The sequence below is a fragment of the Diaphorina citri genome, unplaced genomic scaffold, assembly GCF_000475195.1.
Source record: "Diaphorina citri unplaced genomic scaffold, Diaci psyllid genome assembly version 1.1 scaffold1997, whole genome shotgun sequence".
NCBI classification, from domain to species: domain Eukaryota; kingdom Metazoa; phylum Arthropoda; class Insecta; order Hemiptera; family Psyllidae; genus Diaphorina; species Diaphorina citri.
The window spans coordinates 15,833-37,229 of NW_007379423.1; the positions used below are offsets into that span (position 1 = coordinate 15,833).

The window sequence follows — 21,397 nt, forward strand, 5'->3', positions numbered from 1 at the left end:
GGACAAAAATTTGCACTTGTAATTCAATCACAAATATTTCAATTGGTTACTTTCTGGTGTTCTTGTGTTGACTCAGCACCAAAAGGGAAGTATTGTGTCTCTTCTCACCCATCTGATGAGAGGCTCAGAGGCATAGTAAATGGGATGGGCATGCTACAACACAGACCACATGCATCTAATGTAGCAGTTGTTTCATTGCTACAAAATAAAAACATTGGAAAAATACACATCTAAATTAAAAAAAAAAAAAACTTTGGACCCGATTGAGCCTTTGAGGGGGCCCAAAGCAGCCATTTTTGGGGGCCCACAGCAGCCCTTTTTCCAAGTGAGTTTTACAGTTCACTGAATCACCAGTTATTTACCTTAATTCTAGCAGTAGATTTGAGAGTGGATAAGATTTCAGACTGACTTCCATAATCAACAAGAAGACTGGGAACTTTACCACTGGCTTCATTGCACATTTCTGAAAAGAAACAATAATAAATATACATTTTAATACAAGTCATTGTGTAAAAAAAAAAAAAAAAAAAATAGCAAAAAAAAAAAATTCCTTTTTACCTCTTTTTTTATATGCAATTATTTAGATAGCTTAGCGCATAATTACGAATTCATATAAAGTTCTCACCCGGACGGGAATCGATCCCGCGCCCTATCACTTACAAGGCAGACATGCTCCCTTCCCAGCGAACTAGGCTGCTAAGGTTTTGCTTCAAATGGAAAATAATTGAATTTTTCTCTGTAATCCCTTGTCAACTCGATGATGTTGATTGATGTTTTTATACAGATGGATTAAAAATATCCCGACATCTCTAACTGACCAAGTAGGCAATATTGAATAGTTTTCAATATACATAGTGTTCACTGAATGTTATGTAAAGGAGCATTTTCCCTCTGTATTTCTTGAGCCTCGGACCAGGGACACTTTCAAATCTTTCGATGTACCATTATTCTACATCCTAAAATGACTCTCTGCAAAGTCTGATCGACTTGGATTTTTTTTTTCTAGTCATTCTAACCTTATGGACTTTCGCGCCGAAAATTAAGTTAAGTCATTTGATTTAAACCTTGGATTCACCAATCTGATTGGTTAACAATTCAAAAGTAGTTTAAAATCTGATTATGACCTTGGACATAAGATCAGTAAAGAAATAAAACCTGTGTCCTTTTTCAGGTTTACTTCAAGAACGTGCACCCCAAATTCCCGGACGGTGGTAAGATGAGCCAGTTCTTGGAGAACATGAAAGTGGGAGAGCCAATCAACGTGAGCGGACCCCGAGGTCGTCTGGCGTACTTGGGCAACGGAGAATTCCACATCAGGGCCGTCAGCAAAAAGGATCCCCCCACCAACTTGAAAGTGACCCAACTCTCCATGATTGCAGGTAAAACAAAAAATGTGAAGTGAGCAGCAAGGTGCCAAAAAGTTGTGCAATCGCAGCAATCAGTGTCTTTTTACTTGAGCTCTGTGAGTTTGGTCAATGGAGGTTCTAGTGTTTTGTGGCTAGGAATTTGTTGTTTTCTGAGTTGTGAAGGTTAACATGATTTGACTGAGTTCACTAATTAATCGCAGCAATCAGTGTCTTTTTACTTGAGCTCTGTGAGTTTGATCAATGGAGGTTCTAGTGTTTTGTGGCTAGGAATTTGTTGTTTTCTGAGTTGTGAAGGTTAACATGATTTGACTGAGTTCACTAATTAATCAATGGAGGTTCTAGTCTAGTGTTTTGTGGCTAGGAATTTGTTGTTTTCTGAGTTGTGAAGGTTAACATGATTTGACTGAGTTCACTAATTATCTACCTCTATTCCTTACTTTCCAATCACTGTAATTTGAATAAGGAACAAACATAACAAGGAAGGTCATAGTTCTTGAATTTACAACCTACCCACCCAGCTTGTTCATTAACTGTTTGTCATACATATTCTGATTCACTTTAATTGGTACCTATAAACTTACCGTAGAAATTATTTGAACTACAAAATGTTATCTAACTTGGTAAGTAAGTGTGTTTGTGTTTTGTTTACAGTGTGTTTGGTTGGTGAAGAGCAAATCAGCATGAAATTATATACTGTGTATATTTAACTATTTATAGTAATATATGGAAATGGAACTGTTTTCTATTCTTGTTATCTCATTCTAGTTAGTAGGTACCTTGTGATACCAATGCAATAACATCTTAACATATTCAACATTCAAATGTTCAAAGTCAAAAGAGATGATCCTGATAACTTATCTCCAATACTATTCCCGTACTCTTTTTTAACATTGTTCATTTTCAAATAGCAGTACTTGCTTATGTAATGTTATTGAAAAACTTGACTTGGTCATTCAACATTCAAATGTTCAAAGTCAAAAGAGATGATCCTGATAACTTATCTCTAATACTATTCCCGTACTCTTTTTTAACATTGTTCATTTTCAAATAGCAGTACTTGCTTATGTAATGTTATTGAAAAACTTGACTTGGTTCTTTTATATCTGCTGTTTCAGTGAACTGTAATTTTAATATTGAACTCAACTTGTTGGACCCTATTTTCTTCATTTGAAGACCAAGTTCTTGTCTAGGGGAAGTGTTATTCACCCAGTTACTTCAGTGTTAAATCTCTGCAAATACTTTTGTACCTACTGAAATTCAAAGTTTCACAATGGGGTTTCAAGAATTTGTAACTGATTTAGTAAGTAAAATTATACCTACAACATAGAATAAATTCTTGGATATTTATTTAATTTAGATATACCTATCTCTTTATTGTTGATGTGATCTACCATAACTATAATTTATGATCAAATTTGTGTTGGTTCAATAATTATTCCAAGAAAGAAGAAAAAAAAAACATTCAATGATTGTTTCAATTTTCTTTTGAATAAGAAACAGAGATAATATTTTGTTGCAACCTATTCATCACCTACTGATCCTACATACCTTATCACTTGGAAATCAATCAGTACCTAGATTAAAGTGTTTGAAAAAATACAATTGCAGCATACTTACATTTTATTTTAGCTGTACATGATTTATTTATTTTCTAGGGTCTTCCAACAATTTTCATAGGTGTGGGTCTTGTAGTTGTGGTTGGATTTGTCATATCTATTATTCAAGAAACCAAATCAAAAAAGAGAGAAAAAAGAAAGAATGCCTCTGCTTCTGTTGAAAAGAATGATTAGTTGTTTATGACTTAAAAGAACTTAATTATTACATCAGTGATCTTCATCAGAGAAAGACATTCTTTTGCTGTTACACAATAGTTTTATGATGGGAACTCAAGAGTTTATAGATCAATTAGTAAGTAAAATATTGTCACATCTTCTGCCTACCACTTGAGCAATACTTTTTATATGCTTTGGTGGGTGATAACTGATAAAATTAGTTAAAGTATATTTGATGGGTAACAGCTAATCATTTAAAATGAAGCTTTGAATAAGAATGTAGGTGCAGCATCTTCTGCCTACCACTTGAGCAATACTTTTTATATGCTTTGGTTGGTGATAACTGATAAAATTAGTTAAAGTATATTTGATGGGTAACAGCTAATCATTTAAAATGAAGCTTTGAATAAGAATGTAGGTGCATTAAATTAAGAGATAACTACATGCAAAAACAAAATTCCTAGCTTTTAAAAACAGTTGTTGAAAAGAAAATGTGGTGTTCCAATGATTTATTATGTTCTTTCTACTCTATCAGATGCCCAAGAATACTTTGTACAGTTTAGCAAGGTCATATAGAGATGACCTACAAAGATTGATCATGGGCATTTGTTGTTTTCTTTTATTCCATGGACATTTTTGTTTTTGTATCATCTCAAAGTTTGCATTTGAATGTAATTGATTTTGCTACAATTAATGTATTTTTATTCTTTAATTACTTCACTTGCATGGCTAACGTGGCTAAAAATAGCTATCACTGAACAAATTACTTCCTTATTATTCTAATGTTCCATTCAAAGTATGTATGTAGGTATGTAGGTATGCAGTCTCAAAGTTTGCATTTGAATGTAATTGATTTTGCTACAATTAAGTAATGTATTTTTATTCTTTAATTACTTCACTTGCATGGCTAACATGGCTAAAAATAGCTATCACTGAACAAATTACTTCCTTATTATTCTAATGTTCCATTCAAAGTATGTATGTAGGTATGCATGTTTGTTTTTTTATTAGTTACTTACCTAATAGTATTGTAGATATAGGTAATGATAAATTTATACCTATGCGTTTTGATCCCTCCAGATTGGGTAGGTATGCTATGTTATACAGATTTTTCCTCTCTACAGTAATAATTAATTATAAAAACAAGATCCATTCACTCATTCACATTTCATATTCACACACTGATCGCTCTATCTCGAGAACCACAACACCTAGAAAGCTCATACCTACTGGTACCATTGTACATATAACTTTGTTGATTGTAAGGATTAAGTAGTTCCTGTAAGCCATTTCGGTTAGGTACTTTCTAAATTGTCATAGCCTTCATCTTCTTCTTCATACTTGGTTTGTACTTTGAAATTAAGTTCACCAGTTCTAAACTCAGTCTCTATTCGGTTATTTTATTTCTACTGAATTCTAACACCCTAACTGAGGAACCTACTTATGTTACTTAAGTTAGATATGAGATTCTAACCGTCGTATGTATGAAATCTAAAGATAAACTTAAGTTTAACTTAAGACGAACAATGTTGCCAATTTCATGTCATTTCTTGAGTTTCATTTTTTTGATCTCACTTTCAACAGGTTTAGTAGATGATGCCTTGCGTTTCTTGTTTTCTAATGAGGTGTTGACATCAGTGTTTTCTTCATTTTTTTGATCTCACTTTCAACAGGTTTAGTAGATGATGCCTTGCGTTTCTTGTTTTCTAATGAGGTGTTGACATCAGTGTTTTCATCGTTATCATGCTTGGGTTTCTTCTTCCCCTTTGTTTCTCTCTCCTTACTTGTATTTATATTTCCATTTTTACTTATGACAGTTTTGATTTGAGAACTTTCTAACTTGAGTTTCCTAATCTGGCTTGTAACTTTATCTATGTTAAGCCCAATCGCCTTTTTCTCAAGGGATTCACTCTCATTATCATCCAAGAGTTTGTTTAACAATTTTTCCTTTCTCCTTAGCATTTTTGCTAGTTTCTTATTCCTTTTTCTTTTGCTTTTTAGATCATTGTTGGAACTTGTTTTAAGGAAGTTCTCTTTCTTTTGAGCCTTTTTTGATGTTTTCAAAGTATGGTCATGAATTACATCTCATATCTTAAGTAACATAAGTAGGTTCCTCAGTTAGGGTGTTAGAATTCAGTAGAAATAAAATAACTGAATAGAGACTGAGTTTAGAACTGGTGAACTTAATTTCAAAGTACAAACCAAGTATGAAGAAGAAGATGAAGGCTATGACAATTTAGAAAGTACCTAACCGAAATGGCTTACAGGAACTACTTAATCCTTACAATCAACAAAGTTATATGTACAATGGTACCAGTAGGTACTGAAAATTTGAACAAGAAAGTCACAACACTCAATTTAGGTTCCTTAATTATCAGCTATTTATTTTTTATTTGTAAAGTTAAACATAGTGTGTGATAGATACAAAATTAAATGTACTGGAATAAACAAATGCAATAAAGTCACCATAATTAAATTAATGAATGGTTTGAACTAAATATATCTGGACAGGAAAGCAGAAGGATTAACTTGAGTTCAAAGATTCTCAAAAGTTGAAAAGGTGAAGAAATTTGAATTCTTGACACCAAGGTGCCAGAATTTTTTTTCCCTTTAAAAGGAAATTCTCAGTCCTGCAAATAAAATAATAATATTGATGACCTAAATGTAATTTTTTTACTGATAGCTAAAATAAATTGAAAGGGGGGTGGGGACTATAAAAGGCAAGGTTAGACTCACAAAACATCAACTTTTTATGCTAACATGAAAAGGAGGAATGATTTAAGGATTCTACTGGCTGGAAACTTGATAATAGAATCCAATTTATTGGAACTTATAACACAGCAGGGGCTCAGACACACAGACTTTTTTTGCACGCGCATGTAGAAAAATATTTTTTATAGAAGCTGTATTTTACTATCGGACTTTTTTTTTTTGTCCCACCAAAGATATTTTCTATGTCTACGTCCCACCAAGTCTATGGACGTAATTGCGCGACCACACTTGTTGCTTATGTATTTTCAATATTTCAATGGTTGCCTGAAAGAGGGCCTTCTGAGTAAAATTTTGCCATTTTTTGATGAAAAATTTCCAAGAATTAAAGAGTCTCTCATGATAAGGGAGATGTTTTAATACATGGTTTTTGTGGGTAAACACCGTGGGTAAACGCTTTGGCAGTCAGGGTGTTGAAGTTGAAAATTCATATCTTCTTGGTGGAATCAAAAAAAGTTCGATAGTAAAAGACAGCTTACATAATTACCTGAGTACCAGAACCCCGTTTTTATCTAAAACTACCTAAAACTTAGTAAATGGAAAATGCTTTGGCAGTCAGGGTGTTGAAGTTGAAAATTCATATCTTCTTGGTGGAATCAAAAAAAAGTTCGATAGTAAAAGACAGCTTACATAATTACCTGAGTACCAGAACCCCGTTTTTATCTGAAACTTAGTAAGAAAATCGTAGCTTCTCGCTGTATCCCAATTTGTCTAGGTTTGGCTTGCAAGCAAAGTTGATCATAGGAGGGGGGCCCTCATGAATTTTCATTTTATTGAATTCACTAAAAAGTGTTTTCATTTCCTTTTTGTCTTCTGGTTTCAGATTATTTTTCACAGTTTTGCGAGGGGGGCCACACATAAGGACCAAATTATCCGGGGAAGGTGGGAACAGATGTTCGGCAATCATTTCAGCTGAGACGAATCCGGTGCTGTATTTCCAACCTGAACGTACGGAAATGAAATTCATATTAGGATACATGTAACAAAAAATTAATCAAATCTCAAACTATTTGTGTTAAAACAGAGACTTTTTACAACTCCTATAAATAGATATCACAGCACTTTAAGTGCCTCCTTTGCAATCAATTTCCATATTTCACGCTGGTAATGCCACCACTGGTCGTTACTCGATTAAAGTAGCTCAATTGTCCTCAAGAGGATGAGTGCACCCCGAACTCCAAGCAAAAAACTTCGACCCGTGTGATACCCACTCGGCCACGGAGGTTTCTTTGATACTAGGATGTATTAGGATGCACTTTTATTTGGGACCCACATTTCGGTTTTCAGACGTACCTATGGTGTGCAAAATGCTGGGCAAAAGGGACTTTTTAGTCTCATTTGAGCAGAATGAGACGACCAGCTGAACTCCATACACAAAAAGCCCGATCTGAGGCTTAGGTGTAGGGGCTAGACAGCCCTAAAGGATGGGTTAAGCTTCTACGAATGTCGGTGATCAAAGGCCAATAATTCTCCCTTACCATCTTCAGGTCTATCCACTGTGTACCACAGTTTGAACTGATCCGGATTTTTGGCAGCAGCCTCCTCGGACTTTTTAGTCTCGTTTGAGCAGAATGAGACGACCAGCTGAACTCCATACACAAAAAGCCCGATCTGAGGCTTGGGTGTAGGGGCTAGACAGCCCTAAAGGATGGGTTAAGCTTCTAAGCTTCTACGAATGTCGGTGATCCAAGGCCAATAATTCTCCCTTACCATCTTCAGGTCTATCCACTGTGTACCACAGTTTGAACTGATCCGGATTTTTGGCAGCAGCCTCCTCCAGTTCTTCACGAAGCAGAATGTCCTTCTCGGATTGATTGGCAAAGATGAGACTCATCTTGGTGTTATCGGTAGGGTCCTTGGTGATGTGACGAACCAGCTGAAGCATAGGCGTGATACCAGTTCCACCTGAAGGATGAAAGGAATGAAATTAGTTTTCTATTTGAGAGGTTTGATAGAGGGAAGTGTCCTGTCATTCCGGAATCAAAGAGAGAAGGAAGACAGGATAAGAGAAAGCCAGCCGTTCAAGATAAAATTCGCCCTAGGCGGGGAATCGAACACGCGACCCAGTGCTTACAAGGTAGACGCGCCACCAACCAAGCTAACTAGCCTGGCTGGGTGAACTTTAGTTTTATGACAGCAACTCACGCTCAGACCGTGTGGCGGGAAAAACTTAAAACTTCAGAGTTTGTACTTCAGACCCAGGTCTCTCAATCGGTCTGATATACCTCGGTCTCAATGGAAGAAATTAAATTGTTAACTTTTTTTTCAAGAGGTTTGATAGAGAGAAGTAGCTAAGGTTTTATCGTCCTAAAATCGAAGAGAGAAGGAAGATAAGATAGGAGAAAGCCAGCCGTTCCGAGAACGAACATTATCCGTAATATAACCCGCGACCTAGTGCTTATGCTTACAAGGTGGACGCGCCACCAACCAAGCTAACTAGGCTGGCTGGGTGAACTTTAGTTTTATGACAGCAACTCACTCTCAGACCGTGTGGCGGGAAAAACTTAAAACTTCAGAGTTTGTACTTCAGACCCAGGTCTCTCAATCGGTCTGATATACCTCGGTCTCAATACTTTTTCCATCCTATTCTACTTTCTTTGATTTCGGGACCTGCGTTCTTAAAATGATCAAACTTAAAAAAAAAAAAAAAAACCAACACGTAGGTAGTAATTTTTCAGATTCAGATTTTACCTGCAATCATGGAGAGTTGGGTCACTTTCAAGTTGGTGGGGGGATCCTTTTTGCTGACGGCCCTGATGTGGAATTCTCCGTTACCCAAGTACGCCAGACGACCTCGGGGTCCGCTCACGTTGATTGGTTCTCCCACTTTCATGTTCTCCAAGAACTGGCTCATCTTACCACCGTCCGGGAATTTGGGGTGCACGTTCTTGAAGTAGACCTGAAAAACGACACAGGTTTTATTTCTTTACTGATCTTATGCCCAGGGTCATAATCAGATTTTAAACTACTTTTGAATTGTTAACCAATCAGATTGGTGAATCCAAGGTTTAAATCAAATGACTTAACTTAATTTTCGGCGCGAAAGTCCATAAGGTTAGAATGACTAGAAAAAAAAAATCCAAGTCGATCAGACTTTGCAGAGAGTCATTTTAGGATGTAGAATAATGGTACATCGAAAGATTTGAAAGTGTCCCTGGTCCGAGGCTCAAGAAATACAGAGGGAAAATGCTCCTTTACATAACATTCAGTGAACACTATGTATATTGAAAACTATTCAATATTGCCTACTTGGTCAGTTAGAGATGTCGGGATATTTTTAATCCATCTGTATAAAAACATCAATCAACATCATCGAGTTGACAAGGGATTACAGAGAAAAATTCAATTATTTTCCATTTGAAGCAAAACCTTAGCAGCCTAGTTCGCTGGGAAGGGAGCATGTCTGCCTTGTAAGTGATAGGGCGCGGGATCGATTCCCGTCCGGGTGAGAACTTTATATGAATTCGTAATTATGCGCTAAGCTATCTAAATAATTGCGGGTTCGACCAGCGTTAGGTTGCGGGTTTGACCTAATAAAGTCTTACCTTGACAACCAAGTCCATATAGCCATGATGTTCATCGGAAGTAACAGGAGTGTAAGCTCTGGCCACAAACTCGTCATTGATTGTTGCTGACAGCGATAGATGTTGACCGATTGGCAAACCTAACCATGCGAAATGAAAGGGAGGCTATTATACATTATGTTCTGTATAGTTGTCCTGAGATACTTAACGAAGGGGGGAAAATGATTTATTTCGTAGCAATGAAACAATTGGGCTCGTATAAGTAAGCTGTGTTCGCCATCTCGTAGTATATCTCTCATGTCTCATCAGATCAGCAAGTAGAGACATACAACTTCCTACTTCCGATTCAGGTGCTGACACAACACGAGAACACCAGAAAGAAACCCTTTGAAATGGAGTTACTTAAAATATTTGCAATCGGATTTTTTTTTTTTTTTTGTCGATGGCGGGCATCGAACAAAATGAAAGGGAGGCTATTATACATTATGTTCTGTATAGTTGTCCTGAGATACTTAACTAAGGGGGGAAAATGATTTATTTCGTAACAATGAAACAATTGGGCTCGTATAAGTAAGCTGTGTTCGCCATCTCGTAGTATATCTCTCATCAGATCAGCAAGAAGAGACATACAACTTCCTACTTTCCAGTTTCCATTCAGGTGCTGACACAACACGGGAACACCAGAAAGAAACCCTTTGAAATGGAGTTAAAATATTTGCAATCGGATTTTTTTTTTTTTGTCGATGGCGGGCATCGAACCCGATGACTTGCTTACCCAAGACGTGCTCGGCGGACGGCAATTCAAATCGGAAACACCTCGTATCATGATTGATTTCTATCTTCTCCTTCAGCTTGAGTGGGACTTTGACGTCCGGATCCACCAAGGTTTTCAGTTCTTTCTTAGAACTACGCGAGGCTTTGTCCTTCTTTTTGGATTTGGATTCTTGAATGGCGGATATGATAAATCCGACCACAACGATGAGACCAACACCCACCAAAATGGAGGGGACACTCTGGAAAAAAATGAGATATTGGTACGCGTCAGAAACTCAGAATGCTGCGCGCTGACCAGAAAAGTACGATTTCCCAATTACGTGTAGGTAGTAGGTACGGTTTATTAGGTATTAAGGTGTGTCCACACACAGTCGACCGGCCGTCGATCGATGTCGACTGAACCGTCCACACTGCCTTGATAACATAGATTCATCCCATCGATCGTATATGTTTGGACACACCTTTAGGTATCGTCCCGCAAAACCGCGAACGATCCTTATCTGATTAGGATAAAGTTTGTCCCCGGGTGGGAATCGAACCCGCGACCTACCATTTGTGTGAAATCGACATAGGTAATTGCTACAGTATCGATATTGGTAATAACTTGATGCAAGTGAAACTTTTTTATTTGACATTCACAAGAATGACCAAGTTATAAGCATGCAGGCATTGCAGGCCCAAAAGTAACCTTTGATTTAAATGAAGTGCTCACTATCCCTATGGCCTATTGGCAAGAATACAGTCATTTGAGATATTGGTACGCGTCAGAAACTCAGAATGCTGCGCGCTGACCAGAAAAGTACGATTTCCCAATTACGTGTAGGTAGGTACGGTTTATTAGGTATTAAGGTGTGTCCACACACAGTCGACCGGCCGTCGATCGATGTCGACTGAACCGTCCACACTTGATAACATAGATTCATCCCGTCGATCGACTATGTTTGGACACACCTTTAGGTATCGTCCCGCAAAACCGCGAACGAACCTTATCGGATTAGGATAAAGTTTGTCCCCGGGTGGGAATCGAACCCGCGACCTAGCATTTGTGTGAAATCGACATAGGTAATTGCTACACTATCGATATTGGTAATAGCTTGATGCAAGTGAAACTTTTTTATTTGACCTTCACAAGAATGACCAAGTTATAAACATGCAGGCATTGCAGGCCCAAAAGTAACCTTTGATTTAAATGAAGTGCTCACTATCCCTATGGCCTATTGGCAAGAATACAGTCATTACTTATAATAGCACTAAAATGCATCAAATTAAAAAATATCTCATTTTCAATTTCAAATACTTAAGTATCATAGATTTATTAATTATTACTGTAGAGAGGAAAAATCTGTATAACATAGCATACCTAATTACCTACCCAATCTGGAGGGATCAAAACGCATAGGTATAAATTTATCATTACCTATATCTACAAAACTATTAGGTAAGTAACTAATAAAAAAAAACAAACATGCATACCTACATACATACTTTGAATGGAACATTAGAATAATAAGGAAGTAATTTGTTCAGTGATAGCTATTTTTCCAATTTCAAATACTTAAGTATCATAGATTTATTAATTATTACTGTAGAGAGGAAAAATCTGTGTAACATAGCATACCTACCCAATCTGGAGGGATCAAAATGCATAGGTATAAATTCATCATTACCTACTTATATCTACAAAACTATTAGGTAAGTAACTAATAAAAAAACAAACATGCATACCTACAAACCTACATACATACTTTGAATGGAACATTAGAATAATAAGGAAGTAATTTGTTCAGTGATACCTATTTTTAGCCATGCAAGTGAAGTAATTAAAGAATAAAAATACATTAATTGTAGCAAAATCTATTACATTCAAATGCAAACTCTGAGATGATACAAAAACAAAAATGTCCATGGAATAAAAGAAAACAACAAATGCCCATGATCAATCTTTGTAGGTCATCTCTCTATGACCTTGCTAAACTGTACAAAGTATTCTTGGGCATCTGATAGAGTAAAAAGAACATAATAAATCATTGGAACACCACATTTTCTTTTCAACAACTGTTTTTAAAAGCTAGGAATTTTGTTTTTGCATGTAGTTATACTCTGATGCAACTCGACTCTCGTATTGTACAGATGAGCACATGTCATGATTGGCTACTTGTATCTACGCTGACCAGGTCTTACCTCTGTGATACAGTTCACGAGCAATATCGACAAATAGGCAAGAAGCTACGTGACGGACATTATGGCTCTTGTTTTGTTCAGAACAAAAGAGAGCTACATAAAATTGAGAGAATGGAAGTGAGGGAGAGAAAAGGGCGGGGTGGACCGAGAAAAAATTATCAGGACATGAGGCTTTTCCTAGCCCCACTTAGGCTGGGTGAGGTTATTGTGAGCAGGCGGATTGACGCCGAATGGAGTGGAGGATAAATCTTCCGTTAGTAAAAATCTTTAGCAGTTATACAGCGACGTTAAACCCCTTTTTTCTCCTCCCCGGAGTCCCAGAGATATGTATGTAATTTTATTTCAAAAATGTTGTACCAAATACATAAGGTCTCGTTTTGACTGCGGGAATAAAGGGACATTTCAGTCTCATTCTGGCAGTATAATCAGGGTATATAGTATATACTATTCTATTCTATTTTTTAATTATTTTAGTGGAAAAAATCGATTGTACCAAATACATAAGATCTCGTTTTGACTGCGGGAATAAAGGGGCATTTCAGTCTCATTCTGGCAGTATAATCAGGGTATATAGTATATACTATTCTATTCTATTTTTTAATTATTTTAGTGGAAAAAATCGCCTGCGGCCCAGTTTATATTTGATAAATTTCCAATTAAACGAAATTTGCTGTGATATCTACATAATGCGGTTACTTCCTATTGTTTTCAGAATCTGACCAAGCTTCAGTCCGCCTTGCGGTTGGACCTCGCCAACGTAAGTTGCAACGGACACCTCACAGACTCCTCTAGCCTGGTCACGGTACAAACCGAGTCCATCCTAGCCCACTGGGGCGCCCGGGTCAACCTGTCGTCCCAAACTAGCTCCACCTTTATTTCCCCTTCCCAAACTAGCTCCACCTTCCTTTCCCCGTCCCAAACCAGCTCCACCTTTCTTTCCCCGTCCCAAACTAGCTCCAACGCCGTCTCTTCCCCTCTCTGTCTGTTCTGTTCGCTCCCTCCGTCCCAAACTAGCTCCTCCCGGGTCAATCTGTCGTCCCAAACCAGCTCCACCTTTCTTTCCCCGTCCCAAACTAGCTCCAACGCCGTCTCTTCCCCTCTCTGTCTGTTCTGTTCGCTCCCTCTCAAGTCCGAAGCGCTACTGAGCGGTAAACACAACGGGCTCCTTGTCTACCCCTGTGGGCATCTGTTTCACACGATGTGCGTTCGGCATTCGTCGGGATTTGTCGTGTGTCCGTTGTGTAGTACGTCGAGTCAGTCGGATAGTTCCGAGTCATCTGTGACCATGTCCTAGTCGAGTACCGTGTGATGTGTGACCATGTAGGTTTACACGCTCAAGCCATTTGCACAAGATTCGTATAAGCCTAACCCATCCCTTGGGGCAGTTGTCACAACACCTAAGCCTCAGAGTTCTTCAACACAATAATAAAACATCGGGATCAATAAATGGCCAAGATTCAACCAGAACCCTCAGGCCAGGTTTTTTCTTGCTTCTAGTAGATGGTCTTCCTCAGGATTTGGGCACTTCCGCACAGAGCAATATCCCGAATCTTGTAAAGTGATAAATCGGATCACTCTCCAATTTCTTGATATTCTCATCAAAGGTCTTAGGGATTATAATTATTTTCGTGACGTTTGATCACTTTTTTAAGAGGTTTGATAGAGAGAACTGTAACTGCCAAAATCTTATCGTCCCGAAATCGAAGAGCGGAGAAAGACAGGGTAGTAGAAAGCCAGCCGTTCTGAGAACGAACATTATCCGTTCAGAATAAAATCCGCCCCGGGCGGAAATCGAACCCGCGGCCTAGCGCTTAAAAGGCAGACGCGCTACTAGCCAAGCTAACTAGGCTGACATGTTTGATCACTGTACCATCATTAAAGCTGTGTCCACACATGGTCCAAGGCCGTCGATCGATGGTCGACATAAACCGTCTACACTGCCTTGACAACACAGATTTAGCTCGACGGCTGTCGACTATGTGTGAACGCAGCTCCTACATACTAGATATTGCATTTACGAGTGTGACCAATAAAGAGCTCTATCCGATTCGTAGATAGCCAATATATCAACTACGTTGGACGTGTGTGGTCTGTGTCTTAGCATGCTCCGTAGTATGTCCCATCATCCGGGACCTTCTACATAACAAAATGATGGTGGACGTAGCAGACTCTATAATTTTGTGAATTTCCATTTAAAATTAGAAATGAAGAGATGGTAACTTGTACAATACTTACTGTTTACACTGCTGGATGGTGGGGTCACAGACTTGCTACTTGTACTACTGGAGGGAGACTTGAGGGTGATCTTATAGGAAGTGTCTTCTGGTATGGTAGGACTTGCAGTTGTAGATGGTGATGAACGCTATAAGGGGAAAACAACATCGAAGCAATTGGTTGGTAGGTAGATAAAAAAAAAGAAAAAAAAAAAATCGGTAAAAGAAAATGATCGTTTCATCCCAATTTTCTCTTTGTTGCTATGAAACTTCTATAATATTAAATTTGTGAGGCCTATCGGTAGAGTACCCCTACCCAGATGCCCATTCCACACTATGTCTCTCATCAGAAGGGCGAGAAGATACACAACACTTCCCATTTAGGTGCTCCATCCACACAAGAACGCCAGAAATCAGGGAGTTAGATCGTTGAAATATTAGGTGGTGAGAATCGATCACGTGTTTCCAATCAACACTGGAGTGTAGGGTGAGAATCGACCTTCTTCATGGCAAAAAGAGCATTACTACTGGGATAAAAGTCAACTGGAATATATTGCTCTAATATTAAGTCGCATTGTTACTCTAGCGTTTTTTTTTTTTTTTTTTTTTTTTTTTTTTTGGGTTTGTTGGTTTTCGGTGGCCATTTCATTGATAAATTTATACTTGTGTTGCCTGTGATCAGTGAGCTGACAGTCTCGGCAAGTGAGTTTGTCACAGGTCTCACAAAACAGGGACAGCTTTTCCTGAGAAAAAAGGAGGAAAATCAAGTTTTTTTTTTTTTTAGTGAATGATGGTCTCCCTAATATATTTCTTAGCTAACTTTCAATAAGGATTGCTAACTTTTCTTCTATGTTCCTGCCTTTAAGGAAAATATTTGGGGATACCCTTTTCAACAACTATACCCAGCTTAATGTTTTTCTTTCTTGTATTAAGGTAATGGGGCTCAACCAAATGACAATTTTTTTCGAGATAGAGTCCTATTCCGATGTAAAAGTACCCAAAAAGTGCATTGGCGCACTTGTCAAGGGTTTATGAAACCATATGCCATACTAGATTTACCTTATGCGTGCTGGTCTGTGGTATATGCCACTGAGGTGTCGCGTGAGAGTGCGGGGAGGCAGAATTAGGATGGGCCACTCTCTGCACCAGAGAGCGAGCAGTGTGAGAGTAGCTAGAGCCCGAGTTAGGCTTGAGCGCCCCTCCGCTGCCCATCATGGTGTTCCCTCCACCTCCCATGAGAGCGTTGCCCCCGGCACCTAGCTGCTGCATCATCACCTGCATCTGACCCCCGTTCATGGCGAACGGCTTGATGTCTTGCATCTGAAAATAGAAGAGAATATAGAATAGAATATACCTTGTTTATCCTGCTGGGATAGGACTGAAAAGTCCCTTTTCCCCCGCAGTCTAACAAAGATCTTATATATTTTGACATATTATGGAAATATATCCTGTTTACACTGCCTGAAAAGTTCCTCAACTCCCGCAGTCTTGCCTTATGAAGAAGGAAAAAGATAGAGTATATATATTAACCAGCACAACCTACTGTCCGTAGTACTAAAGCGCCTCAACAACGGTACAATGAGATTGTGAGATTCCGCTTTGTGGAGCAAGTTTGGAAATACTAGCTGAATTCCGTCGCTTCGCTCCGGAATCCCGCTAGTTCATCCCGAGGCATGGCCAAACTTGTGGAAAAGGCATGGCCGACAGTCTAACAAAGATCTTATATATTTTGACATATTATGGAAATATATCCTGTTTACACTGCAAGAATGAGACTGAAAAGTTCCTCAACTCCCGCAGTCTTGCCTTATGAAGAAGGAAAAAGATAGAGTATATGTATATAATAACCAGCACAACCTACTGTCCGTAGTACTAAAGCGCCTCAACAACGGTACAATGAGATTGTGAGATTCCGCTTTGTGGAGCAAGTTTGGACATAGTGTTGACGTCGAAAGCGGAATCTCATTGTTCAGCCATGTTGACTGTAAAAAAGTCACATAATCGAATAGGGCTTAAGAAAGTCCAAAAGGAGCACCCAACCACAAGGAGTTCTTCCACCCAACACCACTCACCAGATAGATGTATATTGTAGAAGTGGAAAGTTGACGTGTATTTTCCTTTTGGAAACTAAACCGATTCCGATGGTGTTCTTGGAACCCCTATAGTTAAGTACAGGCGCCAGAACCGGTTCCATTTCCTATAGTTTCCCGAAAAGGAAAATACACCTTTGCTTTCAGAAATGTAGTTAAGAACACATTTATTATGCAGTAATGAACAGCTAGGTACCTAAAATTAGTATCGATCTTTTAGGCAATTAGAAGTTCAAAAAGTCTTTGTGCACATTAAGTTTGAATGGTAGAGATTGTCCTAGGGCCCCTAGGCAATAATTATGCCTTTTGTAATTTCTTGTATTCGTTTATATTGAATTAGTAACCATTAACGAGTCTAATTAAATAAATAGTATTATGTTATAAACATATACCTAGTTACATACTAATATGTATTGCAATTTTGCAATGGATGATACAATAGGTAGGTACCGTGGTTGTTTTCAGTCCTGTGGGAACATTTCGTGCTGTTGTAGGCACACTTAGGTCCTGGATGATACAATAGGTAGGTACCGTGGTTGTTTTCAGTCCTGTGGGAACATTTCGTGCTGTTGTAGGCACACTTAGGTCCTTTACAAAATTAGGATATTCTGCTTCTGAGTATATTTCACAATATCTGCATTATTATACTTAACGTATAACACACTCACAATAAATTGGTTCCCGGGTCTTCAGTAGCCTGGTAAGAGAGAGGTCGAGGGTTCGTATCCAAACGAAATTTTAACCTCTTATGGGAATGAGAATTTGACGATATCTTACTATACTTGAGGTTCTTTCAATACTCCATCCGAGATAAATTGGACGATGGTCTTGTAGCCCTCGGGGTGGGACGGGTTGAGTCGCCACCGGACCACGTCGAACGACATCGGGTTCTTCACTTTCTCGTGGTAACCCTTGTCCTGGGTAGATAAGAAATCGTTATTAGTCGGGAACATGGGATAGAAATGTCTAATAACGCGACAAGTGCTTAACAATAAAGGCCCGTTCCCACTTGTCCGGGGAAAAAATCGTGTGAAACTCACAAGTGGGAACGGGTCTTTATTAGGTACCTAAGTGTTGAAGTACGTAAAAAACTGTCTCCGTGGCGTAGTGGTTAAAGCGCTAACCTGGTGAACAGGAGGGCGTGGGACCGATAGGAACGGGTCTTTATTAGGTACTTACCTAAGTGTTGAAGTACGTAAAAAACTGTCTCCGTGGCGTAGTGGTTAAAGCGCTAACCTGGTGAACAGGAGGGCGTGGGACCGATCCTAGCTGAGGTAAGATTTTTTTCATTTATTTGAGAATAAGACTACGCAATAATAAATCTCGAAGAGTAATATGGTAACGAACACCTCCTTGATAGAAGTGGTTTAAAGAGTTAACACTTACGTCTTGGGTGACTACGTTTCTAAAGTGCAAGCTCTGGTCATATTGGGCGTACAATTCCAGGAGAACTCGCTGGCAGATTTTCACTTCGGCTGGAGAGAATTCGGTCCGTTTGGTTCGGTCTTTGTATTGGGATACTTCAGCTACTTCTGCCTCGATAGGGGTGCACAGGGAACATTGCCATTGCTCGTTCTCACTGGGAACACAAAACTTAAAGGGTTAAAAAAATCCCGATGCTTAACGTTAAAGGTTAAACTTATTCCAGTGAATTAAAATGTTAAGGGTTAAACTTGTTTAAAATGGTTTTAAAGTTATTGTGTAGCCAGCCTAGTTAACACTGGGAACAAAAAAGTTAAGGGTTTAAAAAAAAAAAAAAAAAAAAAAAAATCCAATGGTTCAAAGGGTTAAAAAAATCCCAATGCTTAACGTTAAGGGTTAAACTTATTCCAATGATTTAAAATGTTAAGGGTTAAACTTGTTGTGTAGCCAGCCTAGTTAACACTGGGAACAAAAAAGTTAAGGGTTTTTTTTTTAAAAAAATCCAATGGTTTTAAATTTTAAACGTTAAGGGTTAAACTCTGGGGTCAAGTGGATTGGAATACATCATATGCCTTTAGGCACACTCCAGTTGTCAAGGGTCTAGATCTAGATTTACCTTGCCCTTGGGAAAAATTTAATTTGAAGAAAAACCATCTTTTGCTTTGTAAGCGCTAGGTCACGGGTTCGATTCCCGCCCAGGGCGAACTTCATCCTATACTAATGAGGTTTATTTTCGGAACGGCTGGCTTTCTTCTACCTTGTCCTCCTTTTCTCTCTCTTTGATTTCGGAACGATAACACCTCCGTTGTCACAGTTCCCTCTATCAAACCTCTTAAAGTAAAAGATATTATTTTATATTCATCATTGTCTCTATTCTTGGCTTGTCTTGGCTGGTTTACCCGCCTCTCTACTTCTCCTCCTTCTTCTTCTTCCTAGCCTTTTCCTACTTTTATAAGGGTCGGCTTTTCTTGTAGGTCCCTTCCAGGCAGCCTTTTTGTCCCTACATCTCCTAAGAGAGGAAAGAGAAAAACATTCTGACTCAAAATGACAGGTCTTCAAAAACAATCCCGGTAGAAAGTAGTCGATGTCACCTGAAACCGTACACTGCCTTGACAACATAGATTCACCTCTTATCAAATCGTACACTGCCTTGACAACATACGAGTAGATTCACCTCTTCATTTCGTTGATCGACGGCGTCGACTATGTGTGGAAACAGAGCTTAGCAACAGAGGTCTTATCATTCCATTAGAAATACATAAGTGGCCTGTGGCAGCAAGTGTGGACGTCCTAAGCGGAATCTCCTTGGTGGAATAATTAAAAAAAAAAGCAAGATAATAAAATACAAGCCGGGCTTTAGGTTTTACCTGTTGATAGGGAGGTATCTGTGAGGCCAGTGCTTGGAGTGGACTCATCCTATTAATGTTAAACGTTAAGGGTTAAACTCTGGGGTCAAGTGGATTGGAATACATCATATGCCTTTAGGAACACTCCAGTTGTCAAGGGTCTAGAATCTAGATTTACCTTGCCCTTGGGAAAAATTTAATTTGAAGAAAACCATTTTTTGCTTTGTAAGCGCTAGGTCACGGGTTCGATTCCCGCCCGGGGCGAACTTCATCCTATACTAATGAGGTTTATTTTCGGAACGGCTGGCTTTCTTCTACCTAGTCCTCCTTCTTCTCTCTTTGATTTCGGAACGATAACACCTCCGTTGTCACAGTTCCTTCTATCAAACCTCTTTAAAGTAAAAGATATTATTTCATTTTATACTCATCCTTGTCTCTATTCTTGGCTTGTCTTGGCTGGTTTACCCGCCTCTCTACTTCTCCTCCTCCTTCTTCTTCCTAGCCTTTTCCTACTTTTATAAGGGTCGGCTTTTCTTGTAGGTCCCTTCCAGGCAGCTCTTTTGTCCCTACATCTCCTAAGAGAGGAAAGAGAAAAACATTCTGACTCAAAATGACAGGTCTTCAAAAACAATCCCGGTAGAAAGTAATAACCAATTCTTCTGACACTCACTTGGGTATAGCAGTCAGACTGGGGATGTGGCACCCAATATGGAACACCTTCGGACACTTGTCACAACACATGAGTTCTCCCCCGTCCATACACACGGCACACCAGTCCTCATTTGGGTCACCTTCCTCCTTGCTAGACGTTGAAGAGGTTCCTGAAGAAGAAGAAGAAGAAGAAGAAGAAGAAGAAGAAGAAGAAGAAGAAGAAGAAGAAAAAAGAATTTATTAGTTTGAGCATGGACCTTAAAAAAAGAATTTATTAGTTTGAACATGGACCTTACAGATGCCCACTTTCGCAACCTTTTCACCAGTAGACTGCAAAAGCTTCCAGACACACCAAAAGCAATCTGTCGGAAAAGTATCAGGGAATTTGACGGACGCACAACGCTTAAATTCCGGATAAAACTTCTTCCTGGTTGGTAGCGTGTCTGCCTTGTAAGTGCTACGCCGCGGGTTCGATTCCCGCCCGAGGTGGATTTCATATTGTACTGATAATGTTCGTTCTCGGAACGGGTGGCTTTCTCCTATCCTGTCTTCCTTCTCTCTTCCGCGCCGCAGCCGAAATTTTTGAGCTACAATGTTCAGAAAACCACTGCACCACTGGGGTTGGTTTTATGTAAATACTCACGTTGTATTGACGTCGAGCTGTCAGCAGCCACCACTCCCCCTCCGCCTCTCTTCCCCTCCCGCCCTCCACTTGGATCCCCCTCCCTCGTGATAGATATCCCATTGCTGTCCAACTTGGCAATCGTTGCCATCAGATCATTCACCGAATCCTGACAGAACTGGTCGATCTTCACCTGGACTTCGTCTCCTTTGCTGGACGAGGTACCGCTAGGCGAGGGGGTCTTGAGTGAGGACGAGGTGGAGGTGACCGAAACTTGACCCCCGCTTGAGCCGTCTTGTCCTGACAGAACTGGTCAATCTTCACCTGGACTTCGTCTCCCTTGCTGGACGAGGTACCGCTAGGCGAGGGGGTCTTGAGTGAGGACGAGGTGGAGGTGACCGAAACTTGACCCCCGCTTGAGCCGTCTTGCATCCTGTATAAACTTGTAAACTCTATGTACTGTGATTTTTTTTCCTTGGTAAAAAATATAAGAAATAAATGCAGAAAACGAATTATATTAGTTGTTAAGAGGAACTAAAATAAAAAAATAACTCAATTACTCTATATCTACAAAACTATTTATTTTATGTTACTTTTTTTGAGAGGTTTGAGCTCAGTAACAACGGTGGTCTTGTCTCGAAATGGAAGAGAGGAGGACAGGATAAG

The 21,397-nt window shown here is 39.1% G+C and overlaps 3 protein-coding genes and 2 long non-coding RNA genes across 5 annotated transcripts; 3 read left to right on the forward strand and 2 right to left on the reverse strand.

The window, feature by feature from the left end:
* Positions 1–1,558: 1,558 nt before the first annotated feature.
* LOC103517864 lies at positions 1,559–3,572 on the forward strand. Its single transcript, XR_541826.3, has 5 exons — positions 1,559–1,613; positions 1,703–1,987; positions 2,483–2,667; positions 3,023–3,422; positions 3,558–3,572. It is a non-coding gene; the product is annotated as an uncharacterized LOC103517864 (long non-coding RNA).
* A 2,886-nt stretch (positions 3,573–6,458) lies between these two features.
* On the reverse strand, positions 6,459–10,340 carry LOC103517867 (NADH-cytochrome b5 reductase 2-like). Its single transcript, XM_026829818.1, has 6 exons — positions 10,208–10,340; positions 9,454–9,572; positions 8,600–8,807; positions 7,619–7,813; positions 6,762–6,850; positions 6,459–6,662 (listed from the first exon to the last, which is right to left on the reverse strand). Exons 2-6 carry the CDS (start codon positions 9,469–9,471, stop codon positions 6,579–6,581), a joined length of 594 nt encoding a protein of 197 aa, XP_026685619.1. The 5' UTR covers positions 9,472–9,572; positions 10,208–10,340; the 3' UTR covers positions 6,459–6,578.
* Positions 10,341–12,309: 1,969 nt separating this feature from the next.
* On the forward strand, positions 12,310–13,752 carry LOC103517868. Its single transcript, XM_026829819.1, has 3 exons — positions 12,310–12,504; positions 13,100–13,295; positions 13,386–13,752. Exons 1-3 carry the CDS (start codon positions 12,310–12,312, stop codon positions 13,679–13,681), a joined length of 687 nt encoding a protein of 228 aa, XP_026685620.1. The 3' UTR covers positions 13,682–13,752.
* Positions 13,753–13,857: 105 nt separating this feature from the next.
* Positions 13,858–16,538, reverse strand: LOC103517869 (putative protein TPRXL). The gene is made up of 4 exons (XM_008482919.1): positions 16,482–16,538; positions 15,660–15,920; positions 14,623–14,749; positions 13,858–13,937 (listed from the first exon to the last, which is right to left on the reverse strand). The coding sequence occupies exons 1-4, from the start codon at positions 16,536–16,538 to the stop codon at positions 13,858–13,860; spliced, it is 525 nt and encodes a 174-aa protein (XP_008481141.1).
* A 142-nt stretch (positions 16,539–16,680) lies between these two features.
* On the forward strand, positions 16,681–17,493 carry LOC113470994. The gene is made up of 2 exons (XR_003393862.1): positions 16,681–17,132; positions 17,214–17,493. It is a non-coding gene; the product is annotated as an uncharacterized LOC113470994 (long non-coding RNA).
* Positions 17,494–21,397: the final 3,904 nt, after the last annotated feature.